Source organism: Pleurodeles waltl, chromosome 6 (assembly GCF_031143425.1).
Source record: "Pleurodeles waltl isolate 20211129_DDA chromosome 6, aPleWal1.hap1.20221129, whole genome shotgun sequence".
NCBI lineage: Eukaryota > Metazoa > Chordata > Amphibia > Caudata > Salamandridae > Pleurodeles > Pleurodeles waltl.
The window spans coordinates 1,670,472,580-1,670,487,187 of record NC_090445.1 but is presented as its reverse complement, the minus strand read 5'-3'; the positions used below and the strand labels follow the sequence as shown (position 1 = coordinate 1,670,487,187).

The 14,608-nt window shown below is 45.4% G+C and overlaps 1 protein-coding gene across 3 annotated transcripts in view; it reads right to left on the bottom strand.

Moving 5' to 3' along the window:
• CNTRL (centriolin) overlaps positions 1-14,608 on the bottom strand; it is a 579,099-nt gene that overhangs the window by 307,178 nt on the left and 257,313 nt on the right. For all 3 annotated transcript variants that reach the window (XM_069241657.1, XM_069241658.1, XM_069241659.1), the window contains one exon: positions 11,013-11,208. In XM_069241657.1, the coding sequence (XP_069097758.1) occupies positions 11,013-11,208 (196 nt within the window). The remainder of the gene's footprint in view (positions 1-11,012; positions 11,209-14,608) is intronic.

Below are 14,608 nucleotides of genomic sequence, written 5' to 3'. Positions count from 1 at the left end.
ACACCTCAGGAGGGACCCCAGGACTACTCTGATACTGTGAGTACCAAAACCTGTCCCCCCTGAGCCCCCACAGCGCCGCCTGCAGAGGGAATCCCGAGGCTTCCCCTGACCGCGACTCTTTGAACCTACAGTCCCGACGCCTGGGAGAGACCCTGCACCCGCAGCCCCCAGGACCTGAAGGACCGGACTTTCACTGGAGAAGTGACCCCCAGGAGTCCCTCTCCCTTGCCCAAGTGGAGGTTTCCCCGAGGAATCCCCCCCTTGCCTGCCTGCAGCGCTGAAGAGATCCCGAGATCTCTCATAGACTAACATTGCAAACCCGACGCTTGTTTCTACACTGCACCCGGCCGCCCCCGCGCTGCTGAGGGTGAAATTTCTGTGTGGACTTGTGTCCCCCCCGGTGCCCTACAAAACCCCCCTGGTCTGCCCTCCGAAGACGCGGGTACTTACCTGCAAGCAGACCGGAACCGGGGCACCCCCTTCTCTCCATTCTAGCCTATGTGTTTTGGGCACCACTTTGAACTCTGCACCTGACCGGCCCCGAGCTGCTGGTGTGGTGACTTTGGGGTTGCTCTGAACCCCCAACGGTGGGCTACCTTGGACCAAGAACTAAGCCCTGTAAGTGTCTTACTTACCTGGTTAACCTAACAAATACTTACCTCCCCTAGGAACTGTGAAAATTGCACTAAGTGTCCACTTTTAAAACAGCTATTTGTGAATAACTTGAAAAGTATACCTGCAATTTTGATGATTTGAAGTTCCTAAAGTACTTACCTGCAATACCTTTCGAATGAGATATTACATGTAGAATTTGAACCTGTGGTTCTTAAAATAAACTAAGAAAATATATTTTTCTATATAAAAACCTATTGGCTGGATTTGTCTCTGAGTGTGTGTACCTCATTTATTGTCTATGTGTATGTACAACAAATGCTTAACACTACTCCTTGGATAAGCCTACTGCTCGACCACACTACCACAAAATAGAGCATTAGTATTATCTATTTTTACCACTATTTTACCTCTAAGGGGAACCCTTGGACTCTGTGCATGCTATTCCTTACTTTGAAATAGCACATACAGAGCCAACTTCCTACATTGGTGGATCAGCGGTGGGGTACAAGACTTTGCATTTGCTGGACTACTCAGCCAATACCTGATCACACGACAAATTCCAAAATTGTCATTAGAAATTGATTTTTGCAATTTGAAAAGTTTTCTAAATTCTTAAAAGACCTGCTAGGGCCTTGTGTTAGATCCTGTTTAGCACTTCTTTTAGAGTTTAAAAGTCTGTAAAAGTTTGAATTAGATTCTAGAACCAGTTGTAGATTCTTAAAAAGTATTCCAACTTCTAGAAGCAAAATGTCTAGCACAGATGTGACTGTGGTGGAACTCGACACCACACCTTACCTCCATCTTAAGATGAGGGAGCTAAGGTCACTCTGTAAAATAAAGAAAATAACAATGGGCCCCAAACCTACCAAAATACAGCTCCAGGAGCTTTTGGCAGAGTTTGAAAAGGCCAACCCCTCTGAGGGTGGCAACTCAGAGGAAGAGGATAGTGACTTGGAGGAAAATTCCCCCCTACCAGTCCTATCTAGGGAGAACAGGGTCCCTCAAACCCTGACTCCAAAAATAATAGTCAGAGATGCTGGTTCCCTCACAGGAGAGACCAACACCTCTGAAATCACTGAGGATAACTCCAGTGAAGATGACCCCCTGTTAGCCAGGATGGTCAAAAGATTGGCTTTGGAAAAGCAGCTCCTAGCCATAGAAAGGGAAAGAAAAGAGATGGGCCTAGGTCCCATCGATGGTGGCAGCAACTTAAATAGGGTCAGAGATTCTCCTGACATCCTAAAAATCCCCAAAGGGATTGTAACAAAATATGAAGATGGTGATGACATCACCAAATGGTTCACAGCTTTTGAGAGGGCTTGTGTAACCAGAAAAGTAAACAGATCTCACTGGGGTGCTCTCCTTTGGGAAATGTTCACTGGAAAGTGTAGGGATAGACTCCTCACACTCTCTGGAAAAGATGCAGAATCTTATGACCTCATGAAGGGTACCCTGATTGAGGGCTTTGGATTCTCCACTGAGGAGTATAGAAATAGATTCAGGGGGGCTCAAAAATCCTCGAGCCAGACCTGGGTTGATTTTGTAGACTACTCAGTAAAAACACTAGATGGTTGGTTAACTGGAAATGAAGTGTGTGACTATGTTGGGCTTTATAATTTGTTTATGAAAGAACACATTTTAAGTAACTGCTTCAATGAAAAGTTGCATCAGTATCTGGTAGACCTAGGTCCAATTTCTCCCCAAGAATTGGGAAAGAAGGCAGACCACTGGGTCAAGACTAGGGTAACCAAAACTTCCACTGGGGGTGACCAAAAGAAAGGGGTTACAAAAACTCCCCAGGAGAAAGTGGGTGACACTAGAAACAAAGAAAAAGAGTCCTCTGTAGGCCCCCAAAAACCAGAACAGGTGGGTGGGCCCCAAGACACAACCCAAAACAAAGGTGGGTACCAGGGTAAGAACTGGGATGCCACTAAGGCATGGTGCCACAACTGTAAACAGTCTGGGCACCACACCAAGGACACTTCTTGTCCCAAAAACAAACCCCAGAACAAAATTCCAGGGGTAACCAGTGTAGCCATGGGAGATGACTCCTCAGATGAGGAGGTCTTCATAGCCTTCAACTGGAAACAGGGCCCAACAGGTGAGTTGGAGATTCCAGAGGGAAGTAGACACTTCCACCACCTACTGGTGAATGGAATCCCAACCACTGCCCTGAGAGACACTTGTGCCAGTCACACTATTGTGCATGACAGGCTGGTGCTCTCAAACCAGTACATCCCAGGTGAGACTGCCAGGGTAAGAGTTAGCCTAGACAGGGTCACTAAGAGGCCTGTGGCTTTAGTGCCCATAGAAGTGGGTGGCACTCTTAGCTGGAGAAGGGTAGTAGTCAGTACAGACCTCCCCCTTGATTGTCTCCTTGGAAATGACTACCCAGAGGTTAGTCAGAGCCCAAGAGAGGAACTGGTCCAGTGCCAGTCCTCTCCCAAGGATTCTGGAGTGCCTGCCTCTGCAGTAAATGCAAGTAGGCCCCAGAGGAAAAAGAAAAGGAAACAGAGTAGGAAAGGTGGACAACCTTTAGCCAAGGTTCCAGCAAGCCAAGGAGATTCTACTCCAGTAGGGGAGAACTCCAAAAATGGCTCTGATAAAGTCCAACCTGACCCACAAGAAGTCCTGGCTAGTCAGGCAACTGTTAAGCCTGAGTGGGTGGCTCCTCAGCTAACAGAAGAAAGAGTGGAAGAAGGGTGTTTACTACAAGATGTGGTAACCCCCCACTCTAATACAGCAGACAGGCACCCTGAACCCAAAGGAGCCTGTAACTTAGCCCCTTCCCTTGTAGGTGAAGAGCTAAAGGTGTGGTTCTGGGCACTGACAGCTGTCAGTGGCCTCTGCTGGGTGTTAGCCTTTATGGCTGCACTATCCTTGGCATGGTGGTCTGACCCCATGCCAAATAACAAGTTAGGCCCCCTGACCCTGTTGGTCATGGTGGGGTTACTCCAGCTCTGGGTAACCTCTTTGGGTAAGCTAGGGGTGACCCTGGCTAAGATCAGATTAGCAGAGGTGGATACCTCTGACCTCAAAATAGAGAGAATGGGTGAAGACATAAAAAGCACAGACAAGAGGCAGTTCAGACTAGGTCCTATCACTGTGGAAGTGGGTCAGTTCCCCAGAGGGAATGACCTGAACAGGAGGATGTAAGGCAGAGTAGGCCCTGCAACAAACCAGCCATTTCCTCTACTCTTCCTCGCCTGACAGACTAGGAAGACTCTTCCAGCGTTGGCTGAGTCTCCTGGCCTGTGGGCTGGGGGGGGCTTGTGTAAAGAAATGGCTCCCTGTTGCAGTTACCCCCCACTTTTTGCCTGATACTGATGCTGACTTGACTGAGAAGTGTGCTGGGACCCTGCTAACCAGGCCCCAGCACCAGTGTTCCTTCACCTAAAAATGTACCATTGTATCCACAATTGGCACACCCTGGCATTCAGATAAGTCCCTTGTAACTGGTACTTCTAGTACCAAGGGCCCTGATGCCAAGAAAGGTCTCTAAGGGCTGCAGCATGTCTTATGCCACCCTAGAGACCCCTCACTCAGCACAGACACACTGCTTACAAGCCTGTGTGCGCTAGTGAGAACAAAATGAGTAAGTCGACATGGCACTCCCCTCAGGGTGCCATGCCAGCCTCTCACTGCCTATGCAGTATAGGTAAGACACCCCTCTAGCAGGCCTTACAGCCCTAAGGCAGGGTGCACTATACCATAGGTGAGGGTACCAGTGCATGAGCACTGTGCCCCTACAGTGTCTAAACAAAACCTTAGACATTGTAAGTGCAGGGTAGCCATAAGAGTATATGGTCTGGGAGTCTGTTTTACACGAACTCCACAGCACCATAATGGCTACACTGAAAACTGGGAAGTTTGGTATCAAACTTCTCAGCACAATAAATGCACACTGATGCCAGTGTACATTTTATTGTAAAATACACCACAGAGGGCACCTTAGAGGTGCCCCCTGAAACTTAACCAACTATCTGTGTAGGCTGACTGGTTCCAGCAGCCTGCCACACTAGAGACATGTTGCTGGCCCCATGGGGAGAGTGCCTTTGTCACTCTGAGGCCAGTAACAAAGCCTGCACTGGGTGGAGATGCTAACACCTCCACCAGGCAGGAGCTGTGACACCTGGCGGTGAGCCTCAAAGGCTCACCCCTTTGTCACAGCCCAGCAGGGCACTCCAGCTTAGTGGAGTTGCCCGCCCCCTCCGGCCACAGCCCCCACTTTTGGCGGCAAGGCTGGAGGGAACAAAGAAAGCAACAAGGCGGAGTCACTGGCCAGTCAGGACAGCCCCTAAGGTGTCCTGAGCTGAAGTGACTCTAACTTTTAGAAATCCTCCATCTTGCAGATGGAGGATTCCCCCAATAGGGTTAGGATTGTGACCCCCTCCCCTTGGGAGGAGGCACAAAGAGGGTGTACCCACCCTCAGGGCTAGTAGCCATTGGCTACTAACCCCCCAGACCTAAAACACGCCCTTAAATTTAGTATTTAAGGGCTACCCTGAACCCTAGAAAATTAGATTCCTGCAACTACAAGAAGAAGGACTGCCTAGCTGAAAACCCCTGCAGAGGAAGACCAGAAGACGACAACTGCCTTGGCTCCAGAAACTCACCGGCCTGTCTCCTGCCTTCCAAAGATCCTGCTCCAGCGACGCCTTCCAAAGGGACCAGCGACCTCGACATCCTCTGAGGACTGCCCCTGCTTCGAAAAGACAAGAAACTCCCGAGGACAGCGGACCTGCTCCAAGAAAAGCTGCAACTTTGTTTCCAGCAGCTTTAAAGAACCCTGCAAGCTCCCCGCAAGAAGCGTGAGACTTGCAACACTGCACCCGGCGACCCCGACTCGGCTGGTGGCGATCCAACACCTCAGGAGGGACCCCAGGACTACTCTGATACTGTGAGTACCAAAACCTGTCCCCCCTGAGCCCCCACAGCGCCGCCTGCAGAGGGAATCCCGAGGCTTCCCCTGACCGCGACTCTTTGAACCTAAAGTCCCGACGCCTGGGAGAGACCCTGCACCCGCAGCCCCCAGGACCTGAAGGACCGGACTTTCACTGGAGAAGTGACCCCCAGGAGTCCCTCTCCCTTGCCCAAGTGGAGGTTTCCCCGAGGAATCCCCCCCTTGCCTGCCTGCAGCGCTGAAGAGATCCCGAGATCTCTCATAGACTAACATTGCAAACCCGACGCTTGTTTCTACACTGCACCCGGCCGCCCCCGCGCTGCTGAGGGTGAAATTTCTGTGTGGACTTGTGTCCCCCCCGGTGCCCTACAAAACCCCCCTGGTCTGCCCTCCGAAGACGCGGGTACTTACCTGCAAGCAGACCGGAACCGGGGCACCCCCTTCTCTCCATTCTAGCCTATGTGTTTTGGGCACCACTTTGAACTCTGCACCTGACCGGCCCCGAGCTGCTGGTGTGGTGACTTTGGGGTTGCTCTGAACCCCCAACGGTGGGCTACCTTGGACCAAGAACTAAGCCCTGTAAGTGTCTTACTTACCTGGTTAACCTAACAAATACTTACCTCCCCTAGGAACTGTGAAAATTGCACTAAGTGTCCACTTTTAAAACAGCTATTTGTGAATAACTTGAAAAGTATACCTGCAATTTTGATGATTTGAAGTTCCTAAAGTACTTACCTGCAATACCTTTCGAATGAGATATTACATGTAGAATTTGAACCTGTGGTTCTTAAAATAAACTAAGAAAAGATATTTTTCTATATAAAAACCTATTGGCTGGATTTGTCTCTGAGTGTGTGTACCTCATTTATTGTCTATGTGTATGTACAACAAATGCTTAACACTACTCCTTGGATAAGCCTACTGCTCGACCACACTACCACAAAATAGAGCATTAGTATTATCTATTTTTACCACTATTTTACCTCTAAGGGGAACCCTTGGACTCTGTGCATGCTATTCCTTACTTTGAAATAGCACATACAGAGCCAACTTCCTACACAGAGTATAACTTTAAGGAATGGAAAAGCACTTATCAAGGTGCCATCGTCTAGCATTATAGAAAGGTATGCTGCTGTGTGTTTAATAATCTGTTACCACACCAGCATTATGCAAATGTTGCCACTGTTTAGGCTTTACTGGCATGTGTCTGTTCATTGTTTAATTACTGAAAAGTGATTTTTGTCACTGTCTTAGATTTGCAAATTGTACAGAATAGACAGCCTGCAGGTATTATGGACTCAATCCTTTCACTGCACTGCATAGTTGTGTATGTGCTATTTCAACATGGGGAACTATCAGGAGTGAATAATCTAATCTTAGTTTCATGTTCAAGGTACCCTTTGGTTGACGAAGAATGCTTTGCCAACATGTATGCATGTTCCTGGACTACTCAACAGCATTTGCCGCTTCAACAATAGGCGAGGATCAAACAACTAATGATAGGGTGGGTAACCGCGTTCATGTTTTGAGAAGTTTAAATGTCTTACAACAGTGTTAGATCAGTTAGGAAGTGGCTTTATGGGACTGCTGGTGTATGCCTTTGGTGTGGTTCAGCTTGTGATGACTGACCTTATATTCTTCGTTCTTTCTTTACACAAGGGTCTTCCCAACTCATTTGTCTTTCCATTTTCCTAATAGCACATTTTATCAATTCATTTATCCATCTCTTGTTGGTGTTCCTGAAACTTTTCAGTGCTCCACAAAAGAAACAATTTGAATCCTTTGCCCACAGGTAGATATAGGTTGAAGGCCTCCAAGCTACACCTTCCCTATACCCTTGCTCTCCTTTACCTTGTGCCCCACCTGTTCTCTTACTTTTTGTCTGAATATGCACAGACAGGTTTCTTGCCCTTGGTAACACTCTTTCTGGAGGAGACTAACTGCAGATTCTTCACCATTTTGGATATTACATAGGAGTCAGATTGGATCTTAAACATTTTCAGCTGTATGTAGCACCGTGTGGCTCCGCACTAATGCCTTTCCGCTCCAGAAATGACATGCAGGGTCTCAATAGACATGATTGCAGCATGCTGATGTCAGTTGCTTTAAAAGCCGTCTGCCCCTTTCGGCGAACCTGGATGTCCAGATAGTAGTACTTTGTGAACGTATGAATTGATGACCACGTAGATACCTGCCAGGACAGAAATTCAGTGTGCCAACACAGTGGTGGCAGTCTTGGCCCTGGTGGAATGACCTTGTAGTCCTTCCAGAGGCTGCTTTTTTGGCCAATGAGTAGCAGATCTTGATGCAAAATAGGATCAAGCGGAAGATGGCCTATTTTTTGCACGGACAGGCCTTTCTCCACTCCTGTGAATCACACATGTTCCACTCGGTTTTCTTTGGTATGATCAATGTAAAAGCTCAGTGGCTTTTTTTGGGATACACTCAATGGAGTCTCTTTCCCTCCTTAAATGGGTGATGGGGAACATAGAATGACAGCAGCATCACAGTTTGGCCGCCGATGAACCACGTCACAGCTTTAGGCACGAAGGATGCCTGCTTCCGCAGAACCTGTTTATCTTGGAAGATGGTGGTATACAGTGATGGGACACAGACAGCCTGCAGCTATCTCACTCGACATAATTATGTTATGGCAACATAGAATACTATCTTGTGAGTAGGAAGCCGCAGAGGGCAGTTGTGGAGTGGTTCAAAAGGAGAGCACATTTAAAATGTGAGGACTGAGTTAAGTTCCTGTGGCATAACAAAGGGAGAGAAGGGAAATAAGTGTTGTAGGCTTTTCAAAGAAAGCATCATAACTGGTGATTTAAACAATAAAGTCTGGTCTAGCAACCGTAAAAAGGCTGAAAGAGCCAAAAGGAGCTCTTTAACTGTAGCCAAAGCAACGCATTGACAGGCAAGAGATAACACAAACAGGATGTTAGATAACTTGGCCCGGAGATTACATCAACCACTCTCCAAAAGAAGACCAAAGGTCTTCAGCTGTTGCCGTTCAAGCTCCAAGCATGAAGATGGAGATTGTAAAGGCCCGTGCTCAGAAGTGTACAGGCTCCGTAACAGGTACCAGGGGGACGGACCACACAAGGAATGGACCCACCTACGATAACCGTACTGTGGACTCCTGCGGTTCCATCGGAGCGTATTGTAAATTTGCTGCATGAGCTCCTTTAAGGCCTCTAAAATGCAGAATGTCCTACAAATGTGGTGGGAATTGGGACCAGCTGAGTAACCCATTCTGTGGCAGGAGACCATGAAGGGGAGTGACTGACACTGTGGCACCCATGTTCCTTCTTTTTGGAGTAAGAGTGGCGGGATAGGGTTGAGTCTTGCTTCACTCTTGGATGTATCGGAGGACTTTGAGTGTGCATTTGAGCGGTTGTGGAATGGCCTTGGGACTAGGACCACATCCACGCTTTGGATCAGGAGTGGATGTAAGCGATGACCGAGATTACTTCTTTCGTTCGGCGACATACAAGTGTGCGGGTCTCAGGTCGCCATCCGGTGCACGAGGGCAAACTTTTTGCACAAGAGCTGCAGCCCGAGCCCAGACACCAAAGTCAAACCTCATGTAGATCAGTGACTGACATCTAGTTCCCCATCACGGTATGGTTTGAAACGGGTTGTTTTGAAAGGAGACATCATTCCATAGCACACTGGTTACATTTTCATAGGAAAAACAAGCAAAGTAGGCAGCAGCAGCGCTCCAAAGCCAAACTGGAAGGTATACAAAGAAAGGAACTGATGTCAGTGCATACGGGCGGCACTTATACGTAACTCTACTCTGTCACTTTCAGGACGGTGTGGACCCAGCTCAGAGCCGCACTGCACCACTTAGCGGCTCACCAGAGCAGTGCTATGGACAAAAGTTTTCCAGCTCCAGTCTAGCACCTGAGGAGTATTTTAAGATGAGGAGTCTTTGGTTAGAAGTATCCATATGAAAATTTGTCAAGGGGTAGAGTCAGCTCAGAAAACTGTACCAAGAACTTTAACGACGATGCTGGTGGCAATGAGCACACCACTAGCAAGGACTTTGTCAAAGGGGTGGCTTCCACTGGTGCCGCAGCGGTGTCAGGGAAAGGCTAAGTGGGGCCTATTGACATCAAAAAGGTAGCAGCCCACCCCAGTCAGCAGTTTCCATGTCTCCATAGGGTTCAAGAGCACACCAGACGGAGTGTGGCAGAACAGAGACAGCATTGGCTGCATGAAGGCTGCAAACTGAAGGGAGTCAGTTCAAGGGGCTGGAAACTCTGGAGAAACCAGGGTAGGCAGCACAACTAGCACTGGTACATGAAGTAGCACCTAGGTGGCATCAACCAGCTGTGGCTTGAAGGATTAAGCCAGGTCTCGCTGCGGGACCAGGAGGTCTGCTCCACAGAGCATCCTCTGGAGCACAAAGAGCTTCTCAGGGCTAAAGACTCCCTCCTCCACAGGGGCAGCCCCTCACTGCTATGGCGGAGGAGTTTCCAACACCCCCCCCCCCCACCACCCAGAAGCTGCAAAACCTTTACAACAAATTGCTAATAAACTATGTTTATTATTGTTTTCTTGTAAAAAGGAGTGGGGCCATGGCCGATGGTAGGGCTGGGGGGGGGGGAGTGCATGGCACTCCCCTCAGTGCGCATGTTTGTTTGGTTCTGGTGATGTCAAGTGGAGGGTAGTTGTCTAAGGTGAGACAGAGTCAGGTTTCACTTACCAGCAGGGGAGATCCATTTCTAAATTTCTGGATCCTGATTGCTGATAAAAAGTGATTCAAGAGATGAGGAATCTGAAAGTATCCACAAGAATGTTATAAAAGCACTCTTATACCTGTTCTGCACTGGGACATGCCACTCACTAAAGTCTCTCTCCTTCTTCATAGGCCAGCACCTACTGCTTCAGCCTAAAATATGGGGAGACAGCATTAATGACCAGCACAGCTCTTGGCAGTGGGCTATAATGCCACATTAGACTAAACAAGTTTCACTGCGGATGCTGGAGTGGGCGGAGGGTGAATAGTGGCTTTATGTGTATTATGCATCCACATTCTAATATTTCTGTGACTTTCACCCATTTATTTGAGAACACACTGCTCTTAGTGAGTGATAATTTCTAATAGCAGTATAGCGCTTCTGCTATTAAATGACTTTGTTCCAATGTCTTCCCGGTGGCTCAGCCATACCACTTTAGGAAAAGACATGCAACAACTGTGATAGACATGTTGGGGTAGGTTAAGATGCTCTGTTTCTAAGAGAATGTTCCATGTTACATTCAAATGACTTGAGTATGATAGCCTATAGAATGAAAATCACATTTCAAGTCCCTAACAAGCATTCCAGCTTTAGTGTCAAATACAAAGGCAAACGTACTTAATGAGGTGAACAGCATAATTGTATAACTTGAGATGCATAAACTAATCTATTCAGGATACCAATTTTCTAAATAATATGGCCAAAACAATGAATACTTATAGCACAAAATGACCCACATGGCTTACCTCTGTTCAAGTGAGATCTGTGCAGCCCACTTCTGAATGGTGAGTACACCCAGTGACCTCTTGCATGGGGCACAGACTCCTCCTTCTTAAGGTGCCTGCTGGTTCGGCTTCCTGCTTTTCTATAGGGCGAGGAGGTGGCTGGGTACTGCAAACCTACACCAGAGTCTTTTGTACTCTGAGAACTATGACTTGAGGCCTGGAAAAAAGTCCAAAATTAAACACCCATTATTTTATATCAAGATAATTAGTACTGATGACAATTATTCCATCTACTATTAAGAAGTTTTTCCATTTGCCTTCTGAGTGCAACCTAAACCTGAAAAACATCCTGGCTGTAACAAACTGTAGTGAGCCCATGGTAATGAAATCCACTTAATTTTCTTTAGATGGATCAACTTTACTTCTAGTCACAAGCTGCAAAAAGTAGCAGCAGAAGAAACAGATTTATTTGTTATTTTAAAACATGTTTTAAATAAACAAACTGCAGTACAGTGGCATGATGTCTAGCTACAGGAGCACCCCATTCTGTCATACATCAATATGTTCATAAGGAGTAGTAAGGGCTGACTTGTGCTTTGACTCTCCATTTTATCCACACTAATTTTTGTTGATATTAACTCTTTATTTCATTAGCCTAGAATGCTATTCATGAATTATAATGATTAAATGGCTGATCAGTAAGTTTTAGTGGGAAGTGTTTTTAGGATGATTCTATTGCTATTTTACACTCTACTCTTCGCAGTAGTTAGAAAATGTGACATTTTATGGAGGCTGCAGCCCCAGATCAGCGCCCATGACTCTTTCTCCTATTTGTAATATACCAGACGCCGTATTGGGAGTAGGAATAACTGTGAAAGCATTCATGTTTTAGCATTCCAACCTCCAAGGTCATGCGCTGACCCTTTAATTGAAGGCAGCATTTCACTTGTCTGCATAGTGGAGGTGCCAGAAGCACCTCAAAAGGTTCGAAAGCAAGACTATATGGGCCTTAACAGGATCAGGGGCCAGACACTATACCAGTTTTTAGGGCAACCCAACCCACTTGTACCAACATTTGTTTACTCTCAGAAAAATATCACACCTTTGGGCTCCCTTCTCTCACCCTTAACTTCTAAGCTGTGGGTACCACTGCATCCCTGAACATTTTTTTCAACCTGGACTATAAATTATACAATGCTTAAAAATTATTTTCACAGTGAAATACCAATAGCTCTATCTCCACTTTCTTTATCCTGAAATGTTGCCTTGAGCCACCCCATTCACATTAAATGTGGACTACTTAATGGTCATTCCAGGCCAAAAGATGCCACAGAAATCACAAATCTTATTGTCACACATAATTTTGATACATTAAATATCATTGAGACTCGACTCTAAGAATGATAGGATACCCACGTTGCTGACAATTTCCCTCGGGAATACTATTTTATAAGACATAACTGGCATGGGACAAAGAAAGGAAGGGGTGGCTATCATTTTTTTAAGCATGTTTGGAAGTCTTTAAAACCCATCTCTGTAACCTTAACTTCCCTCTCAACCTCTCCATACTATATTCTTTGCTTAATATACCACCCCCATTCAACCTGACCATTCAAACACAAATGTATTGATCTAATCTCATCTTTCATCTTTAATACGAATCTGTGCATTAGGGACATCAATTCTGATGCAATAGCTACATCTCAAATACTGACCCACTGCAAGATCTGTGCCCTTAACCAATGTATTAATGGCATTACTTGCATGCTGGGCACAACTGAGAATCCCTGTAGGCTCAAGATGATCTAATTCATTCTGCATCTGTCAATCCAACTGTATCGACAGATCAATCTCTTATCTCATCTGATCTCAAAACCTAAAAAAATAAAAAGCTAGCCCTTGCCCCACACCATACAATATGAAGCGAGCCAAACATAAGTGCAATCTCATACTCTTGAGTGGAACGTTTACTTCCCCTATTGTTTTCAACTTGGCCCACCTCTGTAGCTGCCACTTTAGCACCTACTGTTAAAGAAATACATAGCGACAAGCAAAGTCTCTTGCTGGTTCAACGCCACACTTGAAGTCAGATAATGCAAGAACAGTTGGCGATTCTGCTATACCCCAGAACTTAAAGCATGCTATAAAAATAAACTCATGTCTTACAAAACACTAATCATGCTTCATTAAAGGAGTTTTACACTAATCAAATCGATGCTGCTAAACAAACAAAAAGAAACTTTTAAGATTATTAATGAACCAACCAACACCTTTAACCTTTCCCCTCAACTTCCCAATTTCCAAGAGTTCAGTGATGATTTAGCTCAAAAAGTTTATCCAAGTCTGACCTTCGGATTTTATCAGTAAGATTATTGCCAGGAAACCCTCCTTAGTTTCTCTGGAAACGTTGTGCAATTTACCACTGGATGATCTTGGTCAATTTATTATGAAATGGAAATTGGGCTCCCACATTTATACAATTCCACCAAAGTTTCTACCCCGAAATTCTTGAATTAAGAAAGGCCATTCTTCAGATAATATCTACTTAAATTTTGACATAGTCCGAGTTCAACTGAAAAACTTAGTTGTTATACCTATCTTTTAAAAGCAGGACTTTATTTCAGATCCTATGCCCAATTATAGCACCATTAGCTTTAGCCACAGCAAAAACATTGATTGTGGTCACAAATCAATTATCAATCTTTCCTGAGAAATATAGTTTACTAGACCGCACATCAGTGGGCTTATGACCCACAAAAAGCACTGAATCTGCCTTTGCGACCTCTGCATGGCTGCTGATTGAAACAATATGAGAATCTTAATTTTCTTAGAATTAGAAGCGGCATTTAATATCATGGACATATTGATCTTTAGACTGCTGCAGTAAAAAGGAATTGCCCTGGACTTCCTTGTTTTTTTTTTTAGAAAATAGATTTGAAAGTGTCTTTTTTGACAGTGGTGTTACCATAATTCTTTTCCCCTAATTTTTGTATGTTGAAATTCTAACTTTGGGCACCTAATCAGAAACTAGGAATGCAGATTCTTAATATACGCAGACAATATTTTGTTTCAAAGGAACCAATCCCAATCCTGATGCTCTAAATGATTCTATGCAATGTGAAAAACGAGATGGACTACAACAACTCTCTGAACACTGACATGGAAAAAGAATAAATCCTTATAGTGGAAAAGAATCCTTCTATATGGACCTCTAAACTTTGAACTGCATGCTTATAGGCCCTTTCCCATAACCCAGTCCTAATGTTAGAACCTTCAATATCAAACTAGATATCAAGCTCAAAATGAACAACCAGGTCTAAGTCGTTGTTTGTCTGCACCCTGTACATCGGTAATCTTGAACAAATTATTTCTATAGGGGAGGGATAAGAACAGCAATAGCGCCAATAAGTGCATCCAGACAAGGCTACTGTAACGTACTATATCTTGATATGCCCAAATAACTTCTACAAAACATAAAAAAATTCAACAATAGCAAAGCTAGTGGTCTCAGCATCTCGTTTCACTCAGTGCTTAATTTGAGCCTGTAGTTTCCAGAGCAGGGCACAGACACTTATTTTTTAGGGCCAGCACCTATTTTTCTGCATCAGATATTTAAC